General features: G+C 33.2%; 1 protein-coding gene and 1 pseudogene across 3 annotated transcripts; one reads left to right on the top strand and one right to left on the bottom strand.

Annotated features, from left to right (window-relative positions):
- Window positions 1-147: 147 nt before the first annotated feature.
- LOC125188117 (glycosyltransferase BC10-like) lies at window positions 148-6,029 on the bottom strand. Of its 3 annotated transcripts, none has more exons than XM_089058689.1 (11): window positions 5,700-6,029; window positions 4,317-4,881; window positions 3,751-3,849; window positions 3,119-3,219; window positions 2,965-3,036; window positions 2,012-2,102; window positions 1,671-1,751; window positions 1,224-1,286; window positions 991-1,113; window positions 800-838; window positions 148-702 (listed from the first exon to the last, which is right to left on the bottom strand). In XM_089058689.1, exons 2-11 carry the CDS (start codon window positions 4,698-4,700, stop codon window positions 574-576), a joined length of 1,182 nt encoding a protein of 393 aa, XP_088914815.1. In that variant the 5' UTR covers window positions 4,701-4,881; window positions 5,700-6,029; the 3' UTR covers window positions 148-573. The 3 variants fall into 3 exon arrangements, with proteins under 3 accessions (XP_088914815.1, XP_047940816.1, XP_088914814.1); XM_048084859.2 differs by having other exon boundaries at window positions 4,317-4,847; XM_089058688.1 differs by lacking the exon at window positions 5,700-6,029 and adding an exon at window positions 5,442-5,588 and having other exon boundaries at window positions 4,317-4,847.
- Window positions 6,030-9,085: 3,056 nt separating this feature from the next.
- On the top strand, window positions 9,086-9,656 carry LOC148926467 (uncharacterized; annotated as a pseudogene).
- Window positions 9,657-16,130: the final 6,474 nt, after the last annotated feature.

Raw genomic sequence — 16,130 nt, 5'->3', positions numbered from 1 at the left:
GTGTGAAATGTGAAAACTCGATGAATTAAAACTCCAAGATGAAGAGCGAAACACAACTTAGAAATGCAAATACAAACATAAGTAATGAATAAATATATCATTAATTATACACTACTTAAAAACATCAAACGAGTTAACTCAACAATATTAATAATTAAAATCTCTTCATTCTATATAGAAAACCTGACAAAATTTTAACAAAACAATCTATGAGAGAGAGAGAGAGAGTATCTGCCAAGGCTATATTTGCAACTTGATATCCAACTTATACAAAAGGTCAGCTGGAAGGATAGTGCCCTAAATCCCCAGAGTTTTTCAATGTATAACATAAAAATAGCCCAAATGGAGGGAAAAATTAAACAACAAATGGTTGTCCCCAAGGAGGCAACACCGGCCTTGTCTTCGCCTTCAGTTTCTTTTCAACGACTTCCCATCACTTTCTGCCACCTTACCCGCGCTTGCAATCCGAAAGAAGCCAGTGCTTTACCAGAGCAGAAAGTTAAAACTGAAACGGGGACGAAGGGTGTGATGCGCTTGAATCCACAAAGAATTGGTACTCAAGTCATCTCTCTTTCATATAGACGTATAATTGGGGAAGAGTTGGATTAAGTTGTCAAGGGTTTCGGGCAAAAATTTCCTTGCAAACAAATAGCACGGACGCGGATTCCCGTTCCACAGGCATGGTGTGATCTGGACTTGCTTCTGCATTGTATAAGCCAATTAGTTGGACTTGATTCGATTATTTTCATAAGAAGTGGAACGTAGCATTAGCCAATTGCAGTAGAATATTAAAACTGACCTTTTCTTCACTTGTAACATGCACGCTGTCTGAAATGGACTGCAACAGAAGTTAGAAACGAAGGGTATCAGTGTATATACTTCTTAGCTAATCATACCTAGACTGCAAAAGATATCTAAAAGAATGCTAGACAAAAGGCTGGAAAATCTAATCGATCGTACACATAAAGATGAATACTTAAAAGGACATACTGTGATATTTCTCATCAGGTCATACGTCACATCCAGTGCCCTGTACGACTTCGGATGCCACTTTCCTTCAGACCAGTCAACATGTGTTACTGACCAGTTGGCTATTCCGACAGGATCAAGCATCTGAAATGAGGCGGAAACTTGCTCAAACATTAAACGTAGAAGTAAAAGCAAAGGATGGAGAAATTTGAAGACAGATATAACCACAGCGAGAAAAGGGCAATGGTTCTCACATAGAAAAAAGTGGGCAAATAGTGCTCATCAGAGTAGCAGTTGCGTCCCTTTTCCATGCCTGGCTGTTCAATCAAATAAATAAATGGCAGAAGTCACTCAGTAAAATGAACTTATATTCAAACAGTTGAGACAGCTAGTAATTAGTGAAAGGGATATCCTGAAGGCCAATTGCAGCTATCTATCTACGTTTATTGAAAACAAATTGGAAATACTTTCTTCAGGAATACTTTCTTATCTCCTGAAGTTGCTCATATTAACAAATTTACAGATTTTAGAACAAACATTAATTCACAAAATAATTTCAGATTCCGTCCATTTTGAGCATATACACAGCATGTCTAAGCCACTTATATCAGGAAATCTACATCCAAATGTTCATCAATATCTATGGAACATATAACCTATTGATCAAAACTTCAATGTAAACAAAGTATTAGCTCAGTTACCCTGCAATAGTCCCTGAACTTGGAATAGTATAGATTATCGGCCATAACTATAACAGCATGTTGCCGCTTCATTGTGAACCACTGCATAGTTCAAAAAGTAAATATATCAACCATAGGCGAATCATGGATGCAATAAAACAAGCTCTCAGAAAGATAAATATGAAGCCAGATTACATAAATGGACATGGAAAATTAATTATTAACAATCAATTTCTGTTCAATTACTTTATCGTGAACATTAGATATTTAGCAAAGTTAATTTATTAGACCTATTCAGCCAGGAACATGATTTTGCTTTTATTAGGACTGTATTCTCAAGTTAATTGAAAGCAGAAATTCACCTGAGCACCCTTACGGAAGTCTTGCTTCTCAACTTCAGGTAACATATTTTCACTGTATCTGCCACTTCCATGAGGACCAGGATCCTCAAAGCTGCACAAAAGAAGGATTAATAATGCTCCTTCCTCTCATATCTACTTTCAATCAATGATACCATTAATTGTAACGATGGCAGTTCGATAATAAACTTTAGTCAAAAGCTTCAAGTTTAACCAATAAGGATATCGAAAGTATAAACAACACCCTCATGGTGGGTGTAAACAGTAACCTTCATATTTTACCATTACTGAACAAACTAACTTAATCATCTGGATTCTTTTACTGAATGGTAATTTCTTGTAAATTTGATGAAAACAATGTTTTCCAAGAAAATTATAAAATATTTTTATTAAAAATTTACTATAATCGCCATGAGTATATATCCATGATATTGTATAAGTTCAAAAGAACAGCCTACTGTTTATAATATTACATCCACCTTCCAAAGTTTGACATCTTAAATAATGATGTAATTTCTGAAATCTACACGGTCTGCCAGCTATGCCAAATTTACGAGAAGTCTTCTACAATTAAAATGTTTCTGAGTACTTTAGAAACCTTATCAACTCTATCTTATGTGATTGTAGAGATAATGTCAATATAGAGAAGGGGTGTCAGGAGCTTTCTAACTACCTAAAATACGCGTTGGTTGGTCATAATCATTAAAAAATTGCTTCATTTCCATCTCAACAATTTTTGGTGTGTTTATATCCTTTCAAATGCATATCAATGTTAAAAAATTGTCAAAGTTCTCAAATGCTTGAAATGCATAGCGGAACATCTGATCAATTCATTGAACTCTAGTACCTATTTAGATCTAACAATGTAACTAAGTTATAAACCCACTAGAGAAGCTGGCCAATTAAAGAGACTAGCACAAAAAAGATGTTGGGCGAACCCAAAATAGTAAACTTACCAATCTACAAAGCTCACATTTGTGTACATGAGATAGTTGTACACAAAATCAAAATCACGAAGTGGTATGCAGCTGCATTTGAGGGAAAATCTTAATCAGTAAAAATGAATTCCTTGAGTAAGAAAAATGATTTCACAAAGTATTTTGTGGTAACCTGTCAGAAAGCAGTACAAAATGTTGGTTCCCAGGATCTTTCAGCGCATGTCCTAAAAGCCTCCTTTCTGCATCAACCATTGATATTTTCCCCCATACTACCTACAAACGATAAGCATAATAAGACTCTACTAGAGTTTTAAACTTTTAACTAGACCTGAAGATTTATGATGACAGCTTAGCAAATATTGATTTAGTTAGTACAGCAATATAAATCTTTCAGATTGCCGAATCTTACTAAGTGCCACAATTCCTTTTAAGTAACCAAAGAAAAAAATAATTAGGTAGAAATAGTATCAATTGGTATCTGGTACACATATTACTGAGAAACTGACAATAATTCTTGATTCCCCATAGTAGATCAAGCACAATGCACAGCTGGAACCGTGTCTAACAAATATACACTATTGATTACTTAGGGAATCAAAAAAAATGTTTTAAAAAGTATTTCACATATGAAATGGTGGTGAGAACAAGATTGCCATGAAATCTCTTAAGCCTAACCAGTACACTTCCCACCCTCATGTGTGGATAGTTGTTCTGTTCATTACAACCCTTTTTATAAAACATAAGCCACATTTGTTAATGACCCAACTGATATGAACAAAAATCAATGAGAAACAAGGAACACACCGAGCTGCTACGAATTTCCCGGTTGATAAAGTAACGGCTAAAATGTAGAGGCTTATCCTTGGATGCATGTACATAGACAGAGAATCTACCTTCATGACCCTGCAAGGTTGGGTAAAACTTTGTTAACATACTCAATGTCAGCTGATGGAAAATTGCTGTAGCCGAGAAAACAAAGTAAAGCAGTATAATGTGTAAAGATGTTCTTAAATACAAAGTAAAGCACTACAATTAGCAAAACATATTGGAAAATGTTCTTTCCTGCCCTTCACGCTTCACCTAAGAAGGATAACTGATATTGCTACATTTCTATTTAGGCAAAGACATTGTGAGGTAACAGTAATAAAAGATCAAGCTGCCATGGTATCCAACCCTCAGGTTTCCAGAGATAACAACAACAAAAAGTCATAAACTCATTAATATTTTAAGTGATCTAGCCATACAATATTTCTACAAGTGGCACTCAGACTGCAACAAGAGTTCAACGAGTCGATAGACGATAATGCAAAAGCAGTGAATTATCAAGGCCTTCAAAATTACCATTTCAGTGTAAAGCAAAAATTAAATACCTGGAAGAATTTATCCCACAGCTTCTCAAATGGCAATGCACCTGGTGTGAGAAATAGGAATGCAATTTTTGGCGTTGTTTGTATAGCAGGAGGCATGTTCAAAATATCTCTAATTACGACACGGGCAGCTATTTCCTCATCGGTAAGTTCTCTAACAGGTGAAGGTGGAAGCCAACGAGGCATTCCCTTACAACCACGAGATGAGAAAACATAGCACGCTGCTGAATTTTGAGGTGGATAGACATAGGCAAAAACCAGGAACAAACTAACTAAACACACCAATACAATAATCCATGTCGGCTTTCTCAATGGACCACGCTGGCGAGACCCTGGCATTATTTGCATGTCTTTAATGCCGAGCCGCCATGCCGGAGACGACTTCATCTAGAAATTATGCATCACGGGTCCACTCCCACAGATAGTTTGTGTATTCTTTCACCTCTCTCCTCAAAGTGCAAAACGAACAGGAGTAACCTTGTCCTATCCGCCTAAAGCAGACCGCAGGACAATGGATCTGCTATCAAACTGAAGCTGCAGAGAAGACATATTAACAAATCATTCGCAGCTGCACGGAAATCAAGAATCACTATTACTTGAAGCCTGAAGGTAAGTTTAAAGTACATCTCTAGTTTCCAGTGAACTTTTATGTGGAACACTAGCTGACAGTCAACCAAAATATGTACCAAATTTTCAGATCATCTTAGTTGTAGATTACAGAATTTAGATCAGTTAATGCTTGATTTACATATGAATCATACCATTACCATTAAAATGTGCTGCAACGTATACCCCAGCTCAAGATCAGAAAACAAGAAAGTAAAAAAAAGGAAATCTTATCATAAAGTTCAAATCACCGAGAGTCCATGTAAGAGGAATAACTCAACAATGAAAAGAAAGAGATCTACTCATTGAAGATAAGGTCAATAAAGGGAAAATCAAACAGTACTTCACATCAGTACCCACACATTGATCACATCGTCAAAAAGCTGCTAACGAGGAAATAACACCAAGTATAGCATGAAATCTCGACAGATTCAACTTTCCCAAGCCGCCCAAACTTCAGATTCTATTGCTAAAACAGGGGAAGAAAAAGAGGAACTTTGCAACCAAAAAGTCAACACCAACCTAATTCGACACAAAATCGGGAATCCCCAAACATCAAAAAGGCTACCAATCCAATCCCACTCCCCCACCGACACGCGCACGCCAGCTCCTCGGATATCAAAACAATCATTGGAAAAAAGGAAGCATTTATAAGCACGGGCAAGCTCAACCAACCTATCCCCTCTCCCACATTAAATGAACCCCTTCGCCTCCACTCCAATTCCACACAAAAAAAAAACACAAATTAGTTCCATTGCTGTGAGAAATCAACAACAATACCTGATTGAGAGAAGCAGCAACGAGCTCGGAGAAAGGAGATCGGAGGAGTAGAGCGGGAAGATCTGTATGTAAATAATTGTGTGTGTGGATCTAGGGCGCGTTGAATAATTGAGCCAATCAGAGAGACTGTGGGTATACTGAGACGATGAATCTAGGTATATATATATAAATTAATATATGTATATAAATCCGATGAATTCAGATTGGTTCCAATCCAATACACAATTGATGATTCTTGTGTGTGGATTTTGCAGACGGATTTGGAGGATTCGGAATTCTGGTGTGTGTAGTGTGTGTTTGTGCGCTTTTTCTATATCCATTAGCCGGCTATTTTTACAATGTTAATTTTGGGTTGAATTTTCTTTTTCTTTTTTTTTCGAAAAAATATTTGTTTTTTTATTTTGTTTTGGCAGAGGGGTGGTGGTGGGACAGCTAATTACATGTTTTTTGGTTTATTTATTTGAAAAAGCTCCAATTTTTTAATTTACATAGAATGTTTCATTTTCATTAATTTGGGATATTTTATACTTCATCCTCCATTCCTCCTTCCATAAATAAATAAGTAGGATAAATAAATAAGTAGGAGTATCTAACTTTAATTTAACATAAAATTAAATAAATGTATCTTAAAATAAATGGAAAAGGTCAATAGTGAATTATGAGAGAATGCATGTTATGTGTAAACTATTCATTTTTTATTCTAATATGTTAAAATTTACTGCGTTGATAACAGTAAAATTTACTACTTAAAAATCATCTATTTATAGTAGTTAATAACAATAATGATTTATAAAAATATAAATGAATTCTAATAACTTATTTAAAGTTACTTGATGTCCATATATTAAAATACTCATGTTGCTATTTTTTTATACAATTTCAATTGTAGCAAATTTTAATTGCCATCTACCTGGTTTTGACAGTGGTATTATTCATATCGAAGCACATGTGTTTGCCTCTTGGTACAGTTCATTAATTTCTAATTTTAGAACTCTAGGTCATCAAATAATGGTGAACTTTTGTACTCTTTAGAGTTAGTGATTGTGCACATTATTTATCTAGGTAATCGGATGTAATTTAGAATTATTTCTGAGTAAGTTGCTTGAATCCCCTTGTTATTAGTGAATTTGGAATTTTTGTAGATACTAATATAGGAGTATTAAATTCGAATTGTGGAGAATGTGAACATTGAATCAGTTTGAAGATTCAAATTTTGTGAGAATATGAATTTCTATGAAAAAATTTAATTTTTTTGAACTAAATTCTGAAATTTCTAAAAAATACCCAATAATCTAAATAAAGAAATAGTAATAACTTTTCTAGTCTCTCTAATCCTAATCAATGGTTTTGTGTTGGACCGTTCATAAAAATTAGTCTTAGATTAAATATTTTCTTTTCTTAAATAAATTACTGTACTTTTTTTTACTAACAATATTTTAAATATTTTTTTCCTTAATCATTCTCATACTTTACAAAGACCATTAGCAGTGGACAGAAAGAACACATGTTAGTATTGTTTCATTAATAATATTATTTAAATACAATTGTAAACTAAATAATCGAATCGAAATTCAAATTTATAGAAAAAAACCAATGAAATCCAAATAATCCAAATCGAAAATTTGTGTGTTGCAAAATGCAATACAAACATGTTTTATGCGTTGGTCTGTTCTAGGATTGGCCACTGATTTCTCCGTGAGAAGAATTAATTAAAATCATTAAATATTATGGCCCATCTCCGTAAATTAAATAATCAAGGAATTTATTTAATAAAAATATGAAATACGTTACTCTAGATTTATTTTGTTCCAAATACACTCTCTAATACTATTCACATACTACAAACTAAATATTGTTATAACAAAAAAAAAAAAAAATTCACCTAAATCTACATGAGGTTAATCGAACAAAACACATGCCATAGATAGTAGCAGGCATAAACTTCAATTTCTGCATATGCCTACCAAACAATCTCAGTAAATCGTTACAGATTGGTTGTGTAAGACCTCTTCGAGTTAAGCAATACTGAAATTGTCGATAATTTCGCTATGTGATTTATATTTTATTCACTTATTGAAACTATCGATTACCGGCATAGTTCAGTTTCAGTTACCAAGTTACATAATAATAGAAACTGATACTATAAATAAAATATTATATACATATATAAATGACATTAAGTTCAATTATACAACACTTTTTTGCTTATAAATTGATGATAACCCTATTAACATAATAAATATTGGTGGCAACGAAAATATAACGTTGTTGCTGGAGATCCACCGATAGTAACATAGATTAATAAGAATTCAAAATTTCAAAATCGAGACTTCAATAACAAACATACTACTACTACTACACTACTCAATGTCTCTGCACAATAGCAATAGGGAGTAGAATTTATGTTAAGATGAAATCTATAGAAAATTTTGAGTTGACTGATGTTTGAATTATGGATAGCTGCCAATAATGGCATTGACTGTTGCACATGTAGATAAGATATTGGACTAAGACATTTGACTATTTAGTCCTATTTGAATTTTCGTGAAATGAATAGTTCAAACTTCAAACTCTTTCAAACTCTTTCCAAGTTGTAATTGGTTAAACTTAGAATATTAATAATTGTGTTCTGGTTTTATATTATGGAGTAATCGTTTTCCGTTGGATTTAGAATCCTGACCAAAGTATCATTTTTTGGATACAACATTAACCTACACATTTTAGACCTCAACTATTGCATTTTGTTATAATAATGTATGTCATCAATAATTAATATATTTAGCATAATTGCAAAAAAGTGCTTAGCGTTTAAAAATAAATAATTGTATCCAAAAAATAACTTCCGACTCTCGAAAGATGATATGCATGTCTCGTCGGATCACGCATGTCAAGTATCGGACAAGAACTTGAAGTTGAATACGATGTGAATTCTATAAATATCGAACAAGACCAAAATCACGTTTGCATTCTAAAATAGTTTCCGGAAGTATGCACATGACATATTTGATATAATCTCATAATATGTTATACTACTAGATTTCTTATTTACTAGAATATCAACGATCAATTACTTTGATCATATGTAAAGAGTTTAGTAGTTTACATACAGAGTAAAGGTCAAAATTAATCCTGAACATATGGTCATTTTATGATTTTGGTCCTAAACTTTATCTTTTGAATTTTTTGGTCCTGTACATTTCAAATCGGATCACAATTGGTCCTCCGTTAATATTTAACGGTCAACGATTTTAATCACAATTTTGGCCAACTTAAGCAATATTTAATTATTTAATAATCAAAATTATTTTTTTAAAATAAAATTATAAATTATTTATGATAAATTATTTATAATATTATCGAAATACATAAAATCCTAGCAATCAATTTACCACCTGAATATTCCCCAATCCCCAAATTAGTTTCTTTTCCAATCAATTTCTATGCAGAAATTCAAGTTCTTAGCAACCCAATGCGCCGTCGCCAGAAGCCCTACCAGGAGCTCGACCACCAGCCCGGTAATCCATCTCCGCCGCCGCACAACCCTCCGAATGCTTCTCACCCGCGGCGGAAGCGGACCGGCCGGCCGAAGGAGGCTGCCACCGCGCTGAGATCCCGATCGCAACGGCGGAGAGAGCTCGCCGGAGAAGGCCTCCGTCGCCGTCAGCCACAAGCTGAAGGACTTGTTCATGTCGTCACCGCTGTCGTTCAGCGAGAGGGCTTCGGAGAGTGTTCAACGTTCATAAATTATTTTAATTTCATTTGGTTTTAGTATATTTATTGTTAATATATTTGTTTTGTCTTATCAGGAGTAATAAATTAGAACAATAATTAATGATATAACTAATGAATTAAAAATCATAATTAAGAGTTTCAATCGGTCAAAATTGGGTTAAATCCGTTGACCGTTATAAAATTAACGGAATTGTTAACGGAGGACCAATTGTGATCCTATTTGAAATGTATAGAACCAAAAAATTCAAAAGATAAAGTTTAGGACCAAAATCGTAAAATGAGCATATGTTCAGGACCAGTTTTGACCTTTACTCTTACATATATGATATATACACCTGTTGATTTGGAATTATGTAATGTCATCCATGGGGAGTGTTATATTGCTAACTCATAACTTAATTGCTAACTACAACTAAATAATAGCCATTAGATATTCAAATTAAGGGCTTAGATCATTAATCCCTAAATGTCAATACGATCAACGAAAAACGTCAATAAGGTCATAGGATTAATTCCAAAAAATATCAATAGGGGTATTAATGTCAATTAACTACATGTTTAGTTATAACTAACTTTTAAAAGAAATCCTAAAACTTTAAATTCATATAACATATACTCCCTCCGTCCGTGAATAAGAGTCCCGTTTTTCCATTTTAGTCCGTCCGCGAATAAGAGTCCCGGTTCACTTTTACCATAAATGGTAATAGGGTCCCACCTTCCACTAACTCATTCCACTCACATTTCATTTAAAACTAATATATAAAAGTGGGACCCCTATTCCACTAACTTTTTTCCACCCACTTTTCTTAAAACTCGTGCCACCCATGAATGGGACTCTTAATGGTGGACGGAGGGAGTATCAAATTAAAGATAATTTCATAAGGATTCCAACGATATCATACGCATATGTTCCGATGTCAAAATTTGAAAAAAAAAATCAAATTTTTTTAATTTTTTTGTACAAGCAGAAATGTCAACATACTATATAAAATATGTCAATATAATACATGTAGAATGTCAATATAAGCAATGAGTTAACATTCTTAAAGCATTGTGTTGACATTCTCAAAGCATTGATTGATATTTTCGGAACACTATATTGATATTTTCATCAAAAACCCTAATTTGGAGTTTTTTTTTTAATCTTTTTCGATTTAATTAATAAAAACGAAAATTACACGTGGCAAATTGTAGACCACACATTTTCTAAGGTGTTAGTGCTACATTATTCAAATCTAATTTTATCCATAAAATCTCACTTTCAATGGTCCACTAATAATTTCAACAACAATCTATACTATATAAAAGTCAAATCCCCAAAAAAGTTATTTTTCCGCCCACTTTCATGAAATATTGATAACCATATTATAAAATTGTATTAGCATATAATATATATTATTAATATATGCCTGATTTAATATAGAGAATAAAGGATGTAATTGTCACGCTCGCATTTTCTAAGGATAGAAAACACGATTGATCGCAACTAGGGGAGGATTAAAGAAGCAGGAAAGAAACGGGGAAACAACAAAACTCAACCAAAACTCAATATAATAGAAGTAGCTCGAATAAAATTAGAGTATCATTTCGACAATCAACAACTCAAAAAGATATTATCTCAACTTATACATTAACTCAAAAGAAACAACATTCAGCAGAAGCATTTCGAGTTTAGAATACTGCTGTGTATGAAGACACAACATATTCTGAACATTTGATAGACATTCTTCACTTTTATGCTCAACACCCACCGCGTTCGTCACCGCTCAACCTGGACATATGGAAAACAAATGCAGGCTGAGTACTTGATGTACTCAGTGAACAAATGCCAAAACAATTTTATAAAAGCAGTTATGTCATGCCGCCATTGAGTGAATCTCGGGTTTTACTTTAAAATGCTGAGAAACACTAAAAAGACCTCAAACACAAACTTTCAACTCATCCTCAAATCCTTTTCCTCATCATTTCAAAACACCACCATTTTTCCTTTGGTTACTTAAGAAACTGCCATATATGTTCTTTAGGGTGCCGTGTAAGGGGTCACTTTCCACGAGCACGAAAACTGGCCAACTCATTCGATGACTCACAGTCCACATCATGTACACTAGTCCAAGTAGGGACGCACCCTTGCTAGGACCCGAATTCGATTAAACTCATAGTAGGGACTCACTCCCCACTATGCAATCATCAACATCATCATCTCAACAACCTCAATATCAACAACCTCAACAACATGTGAAACGAGAATGTGGCCGCAAACTCGATCACCGGATCGGCCGACCCAAAAGACGGCTCACGTTCCCCAATGGTGTACACTAGCCTGAGTAGGGACTCACTCCCTAGTCAAACCCGAATTCGATTTCAATATGTTTAGTAGGGACCACTCCCTTGCTAAACAAACAGATAGGCATTTCTCAAAACAAAAACATGGCATGACATACCCTTCGCAACTCCATTTTTCTCATAAAACGTATTTGAATCATGTTTCTGTCAAGGTCGAGCATCATCTCACATCACATCAACAAGTCGAGCAATTCACAATATCACTCAATATATCAACACATATATCACATAACATCACTTTCACTTTAATCATTTCACTTTAAGCACATAAATCACATCACCATCGAATAAAATCAATAATAATTGCAATCTCAGTTACAAGGAATTTCATCACATAAAATGATGCTCAAATCGATATATTAAAACTAAAGCTCTTGAAAGTATTTAGTTCAAAAGTCCACCTCGTTCGCATAAAATCTTATCATGCGTTCCACTGCGTTCTCGAAACACGCCCATTGATGTACTCCGGCCCAAACACTAGATTAACTCCAATGATCTCCTTTACTATAAACAATAGGCCCATATCTATAAACTAATTCACGGAAACATTTAAATAAACAAGGCGCATAGTTTCTTCAACTTTTTCTCACCTCACGTGAAATCCAAAATGGGATTTGAAGTTTCCAAATTCTTTTCCCTCTTCTTTCTTCCAGCTCTCTCTTTTCCTCGTTTCTCTCTGCACAGCCGCGTGCAGCGCTGCTGCTGTCCTCTCCGTTGAGCGCTGTTGTCGCCATCACCGCCGCTGCCCTCCTTTTCACGGCGGTGCAACACTTCCTCTGCTGTAGCTGTCGCTGCCCTGGCAGCACATCCGCCGCTGCATTTCCACCGCCTCACACCCTCTCTCTATATCTCTTAATCTTCCACCACCAAGCATTTCCAATTTCCTATCATATCTCTCTCTCAAACTCGCCGCTGCCACCTCCTGATCAGTAAGCCCCAAACTCTCTCAATTCGAAAATCATAAATCGAGTAAACCCCTTCTTCTCTTATGGCGTTTCAGCGCCGCCGACGGCTCCACCGCAGCGCTGCCATTCCAGCCTTCGGAGTTCACCGATCCGCCTTGGTCTGATTCGAGGGAAGGTCGCCACATCAAACTGCTGCTGCTCGCCCTTGCCTGCTGCTCACTGCAATAGTCCGTCGCCGAGTAATCAAGCAGTGCCGTCATACATCCCTGCTGATTTTCGATCCACGTAACTCTCTGCTTTCACTCGGGTGTTTCCTCTCAGTTTGTAAACTATGGAGCTGATTAGGGAGTATAGAGTGGCATATGACACTGCCGTTTGAACATGGTGTAAATGGAAATTCTGATCGTGCAGGAGGGGAGAGTAACGCTTGTAACTGCAGAGCATAGTATAGTAGAAAACATGGTTGCTCTGAAATTGAAAAGTGGAGAGAGATCGTGTGATTGAGGTAGACGTGTACATATATACGAATCTGAATTCTGTTCCATATTTTTAGAGAGTGCAGATTTTGTGGAAACAGACTTGTGAAATAAACGGCAGATTTAGGTAAAACTAATTTGCAGAAAATAATTAAATGAATTGAGGCTCAAAAAGAATAAGTGTTCTTCCTTAAGAAATATAATTGGACTTGCAAAAGAATAATTGTTTAAGTCCAAATTGCAAAATCATTCTCTCCACAAAAGAAACAGAGGTGAAAAATTTATTCAGATGCACAAACGATTCCCTTCAAGAATAAATAAAAGGTAGTAGAAAAGTCGGGTGTTACACTAATTATAAATATTGAAATCCATACCCAAAATTCATAAATATTCAAATTAAGGCCAAAACTCGCCTTTTATATATGTATAGATTAAACTCCTTTTGACCATTGGATAAAGTAAGATCAAGTGGTCTTTATCTTAATTTATTTTATTGACCAATGAGATTATGTCATTTGTTACAATCTCATTAGTCAATAAATATTTTATTTATTATTCAAATATCTTTTATATATTAAATTAAATATATATAAAAATTATACCAAAATTCATATTTTTTCATCCTCTACAAATTGAGATCACATTTGTTATAGTTCTATTGAAAAAAATTTCTATTTTTCTCTACGTATAATCTTTCTCTTCTATATTATAAATTTTCTTTTAAAAAAATATATTATTCACCATGGATGATGATAATGATATGTTCTTTATCTATACATATATAAAAGCCAAGCTGTGAGAGTTTTTATTTTTCCACCCACTTTCATGAAAATTTTTAGAGTATATTGTAGTATAAATCTTTTGGCACATATAATAGTAATTTAATGCAAGATACATGATATGATAGGTTTATGCGTGTCATCCTTGCATGATATGATAAGTTGGCATTGAATAAAATACCATCATACATTAGATATTACACATAAACAAAACAAAAACTAAAAAAAGTGAAGGGTGTGATTGATGTGAGTAATAAGATGCTACTCCATAAATTAATGGTCAATACACAAATCAATGTCCCAAATGACACAATCTCATTGGTTGATAAATATTTTTTTAAAAAAATTATATATCTTTTATACTCCTATATTATATTAATAAATTGTAAAAATTATACCAAGATTCATAATTTTTCATCCTCTACAAATAGAGACCACATTTGCTATAGTTTTGATAAAAAAAACATCATCTTTTCTTTCATATAATCCTTCTTCTTTGGTATAAGTTTTTATTTTGTAGTATTCTTTGTTGTTCATTAAAAATAGTGATGAGGGTAATATATTCTCCGATTCTCAAAATTTCTATTTCTAATTTTCATCTTATGTTTTGAGCACCAATTATGTATTTTCAATTTTATAATATAATATATTTTTAATATGTTATATTAAAAAATTATAAAAGTTAAACCAAAATTTATAGTTTTTCATCCTCTACAAATCGAGACCACATTTACTATAGTTTTGATTTTTTTTTTTTAAAAACCATTTTTTCTTCTCAAATAATCCTTCTTATTTGGTAGTATAGTTTTTTGTCTTTTTTGTTGTTCACTGTGTATATTTATGGGTATAATCAATATAATCTATATCTATATCTATATCTATATCTATACTACTATAAAAGCGAGTTTTTTTTTGTGGGAAGCGTGTGATTGATTGAGTAATAAGATGTTACTCCATAAAATCAATGGTCAATGAATAAATCAATGTAATAAATGGCATAATATCATTGGTTGATAAATATATTTTTTAAAATTTATATATCTTCTATATATTATATTAAAAAATTATAAAAGTTATACCAATATTCATAATATTTCATCCTCTATAAATAGAGACCATGTTTGCTATAGTTTTGATTTTAAAAAAATATCATGTAATCCTTCTTATTTGGTAGTATAGTTTTTTGTTTCTTTGTTGTTCACCATATATAATTATGGGAATATAATCAATATAATCTATATTATATCTATATCTATACGACCATAAAAGTGGGGTTTTTTTTTCCGAACAGCAAGAGTTTTCCCCAAAAATTGGCTGAAGAGGTTTATTTACTTTATTTTTTTATTTTAATAATTACATGCTTCAAACCAAAGGTTAATAACTAACCTCCAAGAATTGTTTCTTTTACATGAACTCATGAAAAAAAAAAGCAAAGTTGATTATCCTCTATACTAACAATTAATCAAACCGTTCTAACATAAAGAAGCTCTCTCATGTTGATCTTTGATGGGAATTCTCCAAGAATTGTTACTTTTACATGCTTAATCCTAAAAAAACGTTGAGATTATTTTATTGACTATTGAGATTATGCCATTTGTTACCATCTCATTGGTCAATAAATATTTTATTTATTATTCAAATATTTTTTTTTCATTCTCTACGAATTGAGATCACATTTGCTATATTTCTATTCAAAAAAAATCTCTGTTTTTCTCCACATATAATCTTTTTTCTATATTATAATTTCTCCTTTTTTTTTTTCAAAAAATTATTCACCATGAATGATGAGAATGAAATGTTCTCTAATTCCCAGAATTTAAATCATTCCAAGATTATTTGTATTTAATTGTTGCAACTTATGACTTTTATTTATTTGTTTTAATTTATGTTGTCATTTTTTATAATAATTCCCTAAATTGAATAAATTAACATTGTCCACTGAACATGTACATAAAAAAATGTGAAACTGTGACTGATTTAAGTGATTGACATGCGTCCCATTTAAAATTGATGGTTTATTGATTGATCAGGATTAAAAAATGCACCCACATTTCATATAAATACCATTTCAAAGATTTAACTCAGTTTGATAGTTCTATTCTTCATTCTTCAGGACCTCAGTTCTCCATCCAGGTACCAATTATCTTCTTGCATTTGTTATGTTTAAATTTTGTTGTTTAGAGTTCACAATTTTGT

The sequence above is a fragment of the Salvia hispanica genome, chromosome 5, assembly GCF_029641045.1.
Source record: "Salvia hispanica isolate PSC_SH4W2 chromosome 5, Shi_PSC_v1, whole genome shotgun sequence".
Taxonomy (NCBI): domain Eukaryota; kingdom Viridiplantae; phylum Streptophyta; class Magnoliopsida; order Lamiales; family Lamiaceae; genus Salvia; species Salvia hispanica.
The sequence above is the reverse complement of the archived record's forward strand: the minus strand, read 5'-3'. Positions and strand labels throughout refer to the sequence as shown.

Bases quoted from the DNA above. Each gene is read 5' to 3' on its own strand.
- LOC125188117 (XM_089058689.1), bottom strand. From the start codon at position 4,700: ATGAAGTCGTCTCCGGCATGGCGGCTCGGCATTAAAGACATGCAAATA. The intron at 1,752-2,011 runs GTGAATTTCTGC...TGAACTATGCAG, and splicing joins ACTTCCGTAAGGGTGCTCAG to TGGTTCACAATGAAGCGGCA. The intron at 839-990 runs GTATGTCCTTTT...CTTCTGTTGCAG, and splicing joins ACCTGATGAGAAATATCACA to TCCATTTCAGACAGCGTGCA.